Source organism: Stegastes partitus, unplaced genomic scaffold (assembly GCF_000690725.1).
Source record: "Stegastes partitus isolate 25-593 unplaced genomic scaffold, Stegastes_partitus-1.0.2 Scaffold130, whole genome shotgun sequence".
Taxonomy (NCBI): Eukaryota; Metazoa; Chordata; class Actinopteri; family Pomacentridae; genus Stegastes; species Stegastes partitus.
In genome coordinates, this window is record NW_007577861.1 from 219,968 (window position 1) to 231,673 (window position 11,706).

General features: G+C 43.4%; 4 protein-coding genes across 4 annotated transcripts in view; 2 read left to right on the forward strand and 2 right to left on the reverse strand.

The window, feature by feature from the left end:
- The window catches only part of lrp2a (low density lipoprotein receptor-related protein 2a), a 49,251-nt gene extending 48,724 nt beyond the window's left edge, over positions 1-527 (reverse strand). The window contains exon 1 of the mRNA XM_008278726.1: positions 524-527. Within this exon, the coding sequence (XP_008276948.1) occupies positions 524-527 (4 nt within the window). The remainder of the gene's footprint in view (positions 1-523) is intronic.
- A 780-nt stretch (positions 528-1,307) lies between these two features.
- Positions 1,308-4,376, forward strand: zgc:172182 (coiled-coil domain-containing protein 89). Its single transcript, XM_008278679.1, has 7 exons — positions 1,308-1,405; positions 2,665-3,137; positions 3,472-3,602; positions 3,689-3,825; positions 3,919-3,995; positions 4,075-4,174; positions 4,266-4,376. The coding sequence occupies exons 1-7, from the start codon at positions 1,346-1,348 to the stop codon at positions 4,350-4,352; spliced, it is 1,065 nt and encodes a 354-aa protein (XP_008276901.1). The 5' UTR covers positions 1,308-1,345; the 3' UTR covers positions 4,353-4,376.
- Positions 4,377-4,451: 75 nt separating this feature from the next.
- On the reverse strand, positions 4,452-8,126 carry LOC103355037 (ATP synthase subunit beta, mitochondrial-like). The gene is made up of 10 exons (XM_008278680.1): positions 8,000-8,126; positions 7,332-7,505; positions 7,067-7,241; positions 6,139-6,260; positions 5,862-6,046; positions 5,609-5,767; positions 5,372-5,494; positions 5,081-5,293; positions 4,785-4,986; positions 4,452-4,694 (listed from the first exon to the last, which is right to left on the reverse strand). The coding sequence occupies exons 1-10, from the start codon at positions 8,103-8,105 to the stop codon at positions 4,597-4,599; spliced, it is 1,557 nt and encodes a 518-aa protein (XP_008276902.1). The 5' UTR covers positions 8,106-8,126; the 3' UTR covers positions 4,452-4,596.
- Positions 8,104-11,706, forward strand: part of col28a2a (collagen, type XXVIII, alpha 2a) — a 27,110-nt gene continuing 23,507 nt past the window's right edge. The window contains exons 1-3 of the mRNA XM_008278727.1: positions 8,104-8,122; positions 11,049-11,274; positions 11,357-11,659. Coding sequence (XP_008276949.1) covers positions 8,104-8,122; positions 11,049-11,274; positions 11,357-11,659 — 548 coding nt within the window. The remainder of the gene's footprint in view (positions 8,123-11,048; positions 11,275-11,356; positions 11,660-11,706) is intronic.

An 11,706-nucleotide genomic window follows, 5' to 3' on the forward strand; every position in this document is an offset into this window, starting at 1 on the left:
AAAAAAAAAAAATCAGAGTACTTACCTTCAGAGTGGCACCATCTAACACAGCATATGGAGACGAGGAAGAGTTTTAGCAGCAGTGCTCTCCACATTCTGGCTGGTCCGTCCAGCTCCGCTTGTGCAGATGGAGGAGCTGTAAGGACTGGGGCTGGGATGCTGTTGCTTTCCTCTGTCTTTCTTGGCCCGCTAGTTGATGAAAAGGGGCGTGCACAAAGGCCGGGACAGCCGCTCCCCCAACCCAGAGCCCAGCCTCGGCCCTCCGGATAAATCCCTCTCTGGCCCTGGAATCTGCATAATGCCATGCAGGTCCGACTAGTCCCGAGTGCCAGTGATTTTTCACTCTCAGCGGGGCTATCATGACTGTATTGCCCTACGCTTGGGCATTAGGATGGGGGAAATAATGATTGGAGTTAATAAAAAATTTAATTATACAACCGCGAAAAGCCTCGTATTAGGACGTCCTGAGGGCCCGAGTAAATCACGTAATCCCTGTTTGTCTGGGTCGAGCTGGAGCACCGACCCATGCTGCATATTTCACACGTAAACACGGCAAGAAGGTTGTTAGGAGGCATCGTACAAGTCACACCAAGGCAATAAAAAGTAGTTATAGTATATTCATTTATTATCGGGCACCACTTAAGGTAATTCAAGAAAAAAAAAATTGCCTGTTTGTTGTAAACACAGGTCAGAAAACATGGGAACGTTCAAGTTACCTTAAAATAACATACCCTGTGGGTTTGCTTTTCTACAAGTTTACCAGACAGCCCCACTTTGTGGTAAACACGGTTTACAAAACAGAGGGCGTTTAAGAAACCTTTAAAGAATGTACCCGGAGGCTTAGCTTTTCTGGAAATTCACAAGAAATGTGGAACATCCAGGCAACCTTCAGGGAACGTTTTATGAACGTTGCCTGAAGGTTCACCTGTTTGCTGGGTTACCAACCGCCCAAGCATTTAATAACTGACTTCAGCAAACACATAGACAGCAACGTGAACGTCAAAAAATTAAAAGTGACACAAAAAGACATAATTACAATACAACAAAACATCCAACTGAGACGGGTTTTAAGCCTCCAGTCCTTCCACCATGAGTTACCAGATGGTCCGTGTCCTCACCGGGTTGGCGGCTGATAAACGGCTCAACTCCGCCACCTTGTGGCCGAACAGCGGGACCCCGCAGCATCGCACCTGCCGCCGCCGCTGAATCACGGGACAGACAGGGCGGCTCCAAGATGGTTGCTATTAGCGACCGAGTAACTGAAACTTTAAAGATGTCGTCGATAAAAAGTGTAACCGGGCTTTGAGGAGGGAGGAATTAGTTAGAACTTGTGTTTTCACTCGCCATGGCGTCTCCTCAGAGTCATGCAGAAAACTTGTTGAAGATGGAGGGCGGCGCCGCGGAGGTATGTGAAAATGAAACGTTAAAGAAACGATAAATCTGCGGGTCGTAGGTATTCTCAGCCCAACCAAGCTAACGGTCTCACATGCTAGTTAGCCGTCTCCTGATAAGAGCTCATACAGCGGAATTTAAATGATTCTAAAATTATTTAAATACATTTTAAAATTGCGGGAAGTGACTAGCAACTGTGTTTACTTGTTAAATTACGGTAAAATATTGTCAGCTGTGGTTGCATTTTTACAGTGTTTTAGCTTTTACTTACTTTTGCAATTTATTTATGATGTCATTGATTCAGGGCTTTACAGTGAACCATGAAGTTTACCGTTTAATATTGTGTCTAAACTTCACAATAATATATTGTGTGTATATAGTGTTGCCACTTTAATCAACATTAACTGGTGTTATCTGTAAATTACATTTTCTTCTTTAAAATGTATAAGCACTGCTGTACATTACAGACATATACTATACATAACTGTGTCGTTAATATTTATGGTGAAGACTTGACATCTGTCATCTCTGTTTAATCTATGAAAATGCAAATACCACTAAAACCTAAGGCAAGGGGGGATAGAGGATAAGGCAATTTACATTTTTATGGATTAGGAATATTTGAAGAGTTCATTTGCAAAAACAGACAACTCCATTTTTGTAGATTTTTGTTGTTGTTGTTCGCTTGGGATAATATCAATCAAACTGAAGTTGAGTGGATTTGACTCAGTAGAAATGACAAAAATAGACATAACTTAAGTTTGATTGACAATGTCTCAGCTAGACGATGGAAAAGCTGGTGTTCTGAAAGTTTGTGTTGATGGAGTTTTCTGTTTTTACAAATGAACTCTTCATTTATAAAAAGGTAAATATGTATGACAAATTCTAGTCTATTTTAGAAACAAAGGAAAAATAATTTAATGTAACTTAATATGAAACTATATTTTCATATGACCAATCTGTGTGAAATAATCAATAATATTCTTAGCTCCCTAAATTAAAGCCTCAGTCGAAACTGTCTCAAAAAAGCACAAGATTTTGTACACACTACTTGCACTTGAAACTTCTTATTTTGTCCTCTAGCAACAATATTAGATAGATTTAGACTTTTGTGCACAAAAGCAAGCACTTGTTAAGGGCAAAAAAAAACCTCTCTTTTAGCACGAAGACCCTGACAGAACCAGACTCAAGGTGTACAATACTCTGCCTGGACCAGAGAGAAGAGCAGTTATTGTCATGTTTTACCACAAGGTCTCTTGTTTTTGTTCCCAGCATATGGACAGTATTCAGAAGCTACCAGAGAAATTTCAGTGTCTTTCTACAGAGGATGTAACCGAGAGAAAAGCGCTGCGGTCCAGGATAGATGAACAGTCAAGTCTGATCTGCATACTGAAACAGAGAGCAGATGAGACGCTTCTCCGATGTCAAGCCCTGCAGAAAATCAATACCGAGCTCGAGGAGCAAGTAACACACTGCCAGAAAGAACTGGACGGTGCAAGAAAGGAAACAGAGAAAATAGAGAAAAGCTTTAGGATTTTAGCTGCCAACAATCAAGGAATTATTGAGTTCATGGAGGAACACAAAAAGGAGAACGCCCAGTTGAAGCTGGAAAATGAACAGCTGCAGAAAGAAAACCAGTCACTTTTCTCCCAAAAGTTACACGACAAAGAAGTGTTGGTTCAAAAACTAATGCGAGAAATCCAACTGCTGACGGAGAAATACACAAAGACGGAAAAGGAATATCGGTAACGTTTTTAAACTTATTTACAATTTGTGCAGATCATCAAGTCTTATGTGTCAAGCTAAATTACTGAATTAACTGTCTCAAGCCTCTAAAATGTGACTCAGTGTGTCTGTTTTATGTAATTGTAAATTGAATATCTTTGGCTGTTTAAACAAAAGCAATCTGAACATGGCACTTTTTTTACAATCTTGTAGAGTATTAAAAAGATATTTAAATGAGCAATGACGACACTAACCTAAATTCTTATTTGCATCGCCAGTTTTACATTATTCAACCTTTCCTTCATACTGATGATTTAATTCTATATTTTTTCAAATTGTATATTAATGTTTCAGGGAGAAATTAGCTGGATGCGAGTCAAAACTCCTGGAACAAGAAACTCAGCATAAGGCCAAGGAAAGATCATTGCTCGATCAGCTGCATGATGCTCACCAGCAGAACAGAGATGGTGTAGAGATATGCAGAGGTAAGAAGAAATGGTATATTGATTGTCTAAATTACTTTTTTTTTAAAAATACAGGCTCTCGTAAACTTGTTACTTCTTACAATCAGACCTGAAGCGGAAGCAGCACGAGGCTGAAGAACAGCTTGCTTTGATGGAAACCAACATGAGAGAAAGCGTAACAAACCTCACTGAGGAGAAGGACAAACTACTGTGCCTTTCTATGGAAAGAGGGAAAGTCATACAGGTGAGTTAAAAGATTGTTCTCGTCACTAAAGTCGCGATTTTGCAAAGGATGAAACAGTCCCTTCATTTACATACAAACTGGTGTTAAATACAGGAGAAACAAGGAGAAATCCAGCAGCTGGAGACGAGATGGAAAGAAGAGAAAACAGCCCGGCTCAAAGCACAGAAGCGGTACGCTGCGTCCCAGCAATGTTTCAGTTGCGCTGGCGAGTGTAACAAGTAAAACCTGTTTGTCCTTGACTTTCTGTAGGTTTGAACTGGAAGCAGAAGCGGTTAACGCAGATGTAAGAGTGACGTCTCTCCAGTCGGCTCTTGATGAATCCACGACAAAGTTCGAGAAGCTCAACAGGGTGTGTTGAAATCTGCAGTGTTAAAGGTTACTGATGGTTGCTCATAGTGGCCTGAGAACATGCTCAGTGTGTTTTCTGCTCTATTTTACAGGACTTTGATGCCTTCAAGGAACACAGCACCAACCTCCTGACACAGGAAAGGGAGTTAAATAAGAAACTTCGCCATTTTTTAGGCTAAACTTTAGTTCTTAGCAATGTGACTTTAATGAAAACAAATACTTTGAATGCCGTAGGTGCAGACCCTAAAAACAAATAAAAATAAAACATGACAAAAATGTTATATATCACAATGTAATTTTTAATATCATCTTTGGCTTCGAACCACAACACGCATACTCAGACATGTTAGAAGTTCCTCAAATACAAGTAATACTGTACAAATGTTTATCTCATAAAACCTTCCAAGGCTACAGACAAATGATTTAAGAATGTTCCTCTGCCAGCTTCTCAGCCTTTTGGACGACTTCTTCAATGGGACCCACCATGTAGAAGGCCTGCTCTGGCAAAGCATCATATTCACCTTGAAGAAAGAAGAGAGTAAATGTTACCATCTAAAGTCCATTAAGCCCATCCTGTTTTATAAAATATGTATGTCAGTGCTGCACTTTACCTCCAAGGATGCTCTGGAAGCCTTTGATTGTTTCCTTGAGAGGGACCAACTTGCCCATGTGGCCTGTGAAGACTTCTGCTACCTGGAAGGGCTGAGACAGGAAACGCTGGATCTTGCGAGCACGAGCTACAGTCAGCTTGTCTTCCTCAGACAATTCATCCATACCTAGGATAGCAATGATGTCCTGCAATGACTTGTAGTCCTGTAGAGAAAAAAAATAGTCGTTGGGTTTAATTGGGTGTTTGGATGGAGGATGTTTAGTGATTGATGTTAACATTTGTCAACATAAGGCTTGCCTGAAGGATCTTCTGCACGCCACGAGCAACATCGTAGTGTTCAGAGCCAACAATGTTGGGGTCCATGATGCGGGAGGTGGAATCCAGAGGATCCACAGCCGGGTAGATACCGAGCTCAGCAATAGCACGGGACAGCACAGTTGTTGCATCCAAGTGAGCGAAAGTTGTGGCAGGAGCAGGGTCAGTCAAATCATCAGCAGGCACGTAGATAGCCTGTAACACAATGAACTATTTTAGTCTGAATGATCCAGAAAATGTGAGACGTGTAGTTAGAATCATGTGTCTTCTCACCTGTACTGAGGTGATGGAGCCCTTCTTGGTGGTAGTGATTCTCTCCTGCATTGTACCCATGTCAGTGGCCAAGGTCGGCTGATAACCCACAGCAGAGGGGATACGACCCAACAGGGCAGACACCTGGAGGACAATTACACAAATATTAGGACAAAACTTGAACTGTATATTTTTTTTTTTTTTTACTTTGTTGAGGACGTGCAAGTATTGAAAGAAAACCTATTTGGCAGTGCAGACCTCTGATCCAGCCTGGGTGAACCTAAAGATGTTGTCGATAAACAGAAGCACGTCCTGTCCCTCCTGATCTCTGAAGTATTCAGCAACAGTCAGACCAGTCAGAGCAACTCTGGCACGAGCACCTGGAGGTTCGTTCATCTGACCGTACACCAGCGCCACCTGGGAGCACAAAGAAAAAAAAAAATTACCCCCCATTGCTACAGTCTCTATATTTGTGCTTTAACAAATACACTGAACTCTGTGAGGCTGTCACCTTTGAGGTGGTGTCCTTCAGGTTAATGACTCCAGACTCGATCATCTCGTGGTACAAGTCATTTCCCTCACGGGTTCTCTCCCCCACCCCGGCGAACACGGAGTAACCACCATGAGCCTTGGCCACGTTGTTGATCAGCTCCATAATCAACACAGTTTTGCCAACACCGGCACCACCAAACAGACCTGAAGGAACACGAGAGGCACAATGACTTCAATACCATGACATACTTGTGTGAAGAGTTGAGAGTAGATCAAAATAAACAAAAATTACAAACCGATCTTTCCACCCTTGGCGTAGGGTGCCAGCAGATCCACCACTTTGATGCCAGTCACCAGGATCTCCTGCTCCACACTCATGTCGGTGAACTCCGGGGCTTCAGCGTGAATAGGAGCAGTCCTGCAAGATAATGAACGTCATTTTTAAATATGCTAAATAAAAGAAAAAGGCTGGTAATTATTCTGGTCTTTATTTTTCCACTAGTACCTGCAATTTAAAACACCAACAGAAACATAGTGATCAATGGTACCAAGATGTTTTTTCTAATCATTATTATTTACCTACCTCTGTGCAAAGTCTTCTAAAAAATGTCTGCAGTTTATTAATGAAATTCAGCTTTTAAAGGCCTCCACTGGTGGAAATTAAGTTTCTAACTTTGGTAACGTGTCCATACAGTGTTTTTCTACGTGCTGGAAGGCATATTAGAAATTAGATAAGCAGTCAACACCATGACTGAGCATTTTCAACTGCAGTGTAGTTATAACAGTAATAAATAAATAAATACACAATTCAGACTTGTAGGGTTTCACATGCAACAAAACAGAGAAACCAACCCCTTAAAAGAAAAAAATAAAATGTGTATGACTGAATTACTGCAACATTACAATTTTTCATGGTGTAGTTTCACAGTGTTTGAGTGGAGTTGTAGGTGAGCTGGTGTGCTTGATGTGCAGCAAGTGAGAAACAGTGAGAGGATTGTTTTCATGGGAAAAAAGACCTCTGGGTATGTAACTTTAAACACACAAAAAATTGTTTCTAGATGTTAAATCAATGACCAGAGAGGAGCAAAGATGTTATGTGCTGACACACTTTTCAAGGTTTGTGTCCTCAGTAGGATAAAGGCTGGACTCAGATGTTTAAAATTACAGACAAACTAACAAGTGCTTGGTTTTGGACTCCAGCATCACAATCCTCCTCATACTCACTGTTTTGTACTAATTGGACCCCTCTCGTCAATGGGCTCTCCAATGACATTCATGATCCTGCCCAGGGTCTCAGGGCCGACAGGAATCCTGATGGGGGCTCCAGTGTCCAGAACCTTCTGACCACGGACCAGACCCTCTGTACCATCCATGGCAATCGTCCTAACGGTGTTTTCACCTAGGAGACAGGAAAATAAACATAAGGACACTTCTAAAAAAACCCCAGCAGGTTAAACGCTGACTTGTTGGATCACTTCAGCCCACTCACCCAGGTGCTGCGCCACCTCCAGCACCAGCCTGCTGTCGCGGCCGAGCACCTCCAGGGCATTGAGAATGGGAGGCAGTCCTTCATCGAACTGGACGTCCACCACAGCACCGATCACAGCCACGATGCGGCCATTGGCCAGTGCCGCCTGAGCAGCTGGGGTGGCATAACCCCGGCCTGAAAGGACAAAGAGACAAAGTGACATTAATGACAACACAAACAGGGAAAGTATATGACAGCAGCAACTAGAACACCAGTAATTAGAGTAGCATGTGGTTAAAGCCAAGTCTGGAAGACAAATAAGTAAGCAAACATTAAAATATAATCACACATTTTATAGTTTTGCATGCATTCTGTTACATCTGAAGCTCTCAGACTGTAAAGTTTCAGACAGTGAGTCAAACACTGACTTGCACTGAGGAAGGTCACAGATTAGAAACAGTCAAACAAAGCATTTCTGCAGCTACAAAGTATGACTGGAGTATAAATACAACCAAATAAGTGCTTATCTCTTACTTTAGCCGCTTTATTTAACTAAAACACCCTGCTGATGTGAAATGAATGAACTCCAGGAGCTAAAGCTGAGGCCTGACCCACTGAGCAGCTCGCATGAGAGACAGTCCACATTTAACGCTGACAGTCGGACCCGGTTTTAAAGTGTGTTAACTCACTCGTATAAAGAGCCGCATGTCTCCCACTGAGTGTCTTCAGAGAGTTGATTCCAGGCTTTAAAACCTGCACAGCTTCGCTGCAGCAGCGTCCCACAGCACCCAACATGGCTAAGATGGCTGAAGGTGAGGACACACTCACACAGCTGAGCTGAGCAGGGCTATCTGAGCATGCGCACTCTGTCCTGCTGTTATACCCGCACTGACCGCAGGAGGGCAGCACAAAGCCAGCAGGACTCACCATAATATTCACACCGTGTGTATTTATACCTGGAGCTTCATTATGGTGCTCCAATCATAAAATATTTGCATTCTAAGAAAATGTGGAAAGTAAAACTATTCAAACCTACCCAGATATTACTATAAATGCCACTGTAATGACAATATGGTCAGTTTAGAAGCTTGTTTTTTTTGCGTGAAGACTTTGTAGTCAAATCAGTTTGTCTTATAAACTTTGACCAAAGTGCTGCTCAGTGAGATGAAGTTATTGGATTATGTGATTTCTAATTAACATCAAACAAAACACATAAATAAGAAGAAACAGGTTAGTAATAAACAGAACATCAGGATAAAATCATAAATACTACATTGGACAGAGAACAGATTAAAAAAAATATGTGCAAAATATTTGTTGGTATTCATTATAGACTTTTATACTATGTTCAATACATTTTCTGATAAGTTGACGTATTTTTGGTTCCAAATGCATGACAAATGTCCCTCTTTTTATATTTAAAAAAAAAATTCTCAAAAATGAAAAAGCAATACCTGTCACCTAAGCCAAATGGCCTGGGGTCCAAAAGACCCCCAAAGTCCTGAATAGGGTTAAAGGCTTAATAGTATGGTGGAAAAGATCTAGTGACAAACTGCAGTTTTGCCTGGATTTCATTTGAGACTGGAATGGAGATGTAACCTCCATGCAGTGCTTTAAAAACAAAATGCAATTATCTTAAACTCAATTCTACACTTTAAGCAGTGAACCAGTGAAAAGAGGCCAGTTAAAGCGGGATTTGGTCTCCAGCAGTTGGTGCTGCATTAAGAAGCAGCTGCAGGCGATCTAAGGCTGACTGAGTCTTACACAGAGAGAGCTGCAGGAACCAAGGAGAGAGGAAATAAAAGTACGAATTATAGGCTTAAAAAAACTAGTGCACATGTTGGTGCTGACTGGAATCAAAGTTAAAACAGATTTCTTGTGTTAGAGTTAACAGTCAAGGGAAGAGGCCTAAAAGTACTAGTAGTGGTTGTGGAGTCTGCAGGCCTGAAGATTAGGACCTTGCTTTCTCTCTGGTTCAACTGAAGGAAGCATACAGGTGTTTTTTGTTTTGTTTTTTTGCAGGGGGGTTATTTTCAGTGCACTTCAAAATGGAGTTAACGCTGCATGGATCATCAGGTTTAACAATAGTAATAGGTACTGTGTTTTCAAAATGTTCACACCAATGGAAACATACATGTGGGAATAGAATAGGGCCTAATATGGAGCCTTGCAGTACTCCAGAGGAAAGTAATGTTTGTGTAGATGTACATGTTTTCTGGGATAGAATATTTTACAGGAAATAACGATGAAAAAATATATTTGGGCTCATAAGAAATTCGGCTTTAATTTCTTGGTATGTTTTGCTACAAATAATACTCAGGCAAACATTATCACTTTAGTTTCAGCAACTAAAGTATGTCACTAATGAAGCGTGTAATGTTACAACGCTTTTGAAACAAGCAGTTCTACTAAGCCAGTTAGATAGTCTAATTTACCACCTCGTCTCAGTCTGTGATGAATGCAGTTAAAGTAAATCTTGTCCAGTGAATCACTGTTTTGATTTTCTAGCACAGTGGTAATATAATAACAGTGTTCAAGCTTTATCTCTTGTTTTTGAGCCTAAACAACCAATCAGCATCTTTCGTATATCCAACCATCAAAACCACAATAATTTACTTGCTATGTGGAAGAACAGAGTATCTGTTTTTTCAGTGATTTATTTGATCTATGCGTTAATCAGCCATGCTTGGCTGATCTGTCTGCATCATTTTATATTCCCTCTAACGCTGTCAGTGTTTGGTGCATTTACTGTCTTTACTGTAATGTGATGCTGTTCTTGTTCAAAATCCATATTTTGCAAGTAGCTCTCTGCCTTTGTAATCAGTAGAAGACACAATCACAAAGGGTAACATAAACAAAAGAAGTCAGTCGGTGATGAGCATACTGTACATGACAGACAGAACTTTACCATCCTGTCCACAACCTGTATGATAGATACACTATGAATGGCTGTCATTCATCAAAATGCAAAGATGCAGGGTGAATATTTCCAAACCATCATTCAGTGCAACATTCCTTTGTGTCAGAAAGCCTCCTCTAATTGCTTCTTGCCTGGAGCTTTGCAATACAAAGCCCCTTCACCTCCAGCACAGCAGGCAGGAGGCTCTAAGAATCCTGCACAGGACCATCCTCATCTTTGCACCACACCGGGAGGAGCAGACTAAAAGGTCACTCCAGCCAGTGAGCGGTCAAATGGTCATCTTTCAAGGTCCGGAAGGCGAAGTACCATCTGCAGCTTCTAGGAATATGTTTTCTGACAAAATTTATTGCATGTCACTCGCCTGGTGGTTAAAAGAAACAAACCACAACAACCACTGCGGCTCCGTCAGCTCACCAGCACCAGCTCCGCTCACCTTTCCCTTCCTGGATCCCTTCTGCTCCTAAAGCAGATAGCTTTCGGCCTGCAGGCCCTGAGCTCCCTCACTGTAGGGTGGGGGTGGTGAGCCTGCACCCTACTAGAAACCCTGGACCGACCGCCCCTGTGTCTGTTAACCAGGACGTTAACAGACACATCCTGCCACCACCCACAAAACCCACTACCACTTCTCCCCCTGATCTTCCCACCGTTGACTGTAAGTCTCCCTTCTGGGGAACCCGCCTGGCCATAAAAACGCCACCCAGTGGCAAACGAGGTTCCCGACGCAGAAGAGGCCCCCAGGCAAGTCCCGTCAGTATATCATCTAGTGAACTGACCATTTTTATTGGACAGAGCCCTGGGTCTCGATAATTTTGAGGCAGTCGCACCCAGTCACCCACCTGATCCTGATCCCTTTGAGTCCGAGGAGCCACTTCCTGGAAGACGTTCTAGGAAGAGGCGGGGCTCCCGGCAACGCCAGACCTCGCCACTCCCCAGCACCCTGACCTCGCCGCTCCCCAGCGCCGCCGAGGTCCCGCCGCACCGGTCCGGTATCCTGGCCATTCCTGGGCGGGTCGACGCCGCCACCGAGCCGATTCCTGTTCTTAGGCGAGTCGACGCCGCCACAGGGCCTGTTCCAGTTCCTAGGAGGGTCGACGCCGCCTCCGATCCTGTCCGTGTCTCCGAGCAGGTCGACGCCGTCTCACCTGATCCTGTTTCCGAGCGGGTCGACGCCGTCTCTACCCGCTCGAGAAGCTGGTACCTGCCTGACCCAAATCAAGATCCCCCTGGCCAGCAGACTGCCCCAGCTTCTCGTGCTTCTTAGCCCCAGCCTACATTGGCATCCCCTGCTCCAGAGGGGCTCCGCCGTCTCCGTCTCCGGGCCGAGTCCGGCTCCCCCGGGGGGCTCCGCCGTCTCCGGCCACCGGGAGGCTTCTCCGTCTCCCGGCCCGAGTCCGGCTCCCCCGGGAGGCTTCTCCGTCTCCCGGCCCGAGTCCGGCTCCCCCGGGGGGCTCCGCCGTCTCCGGCCCCCGGGAGGCT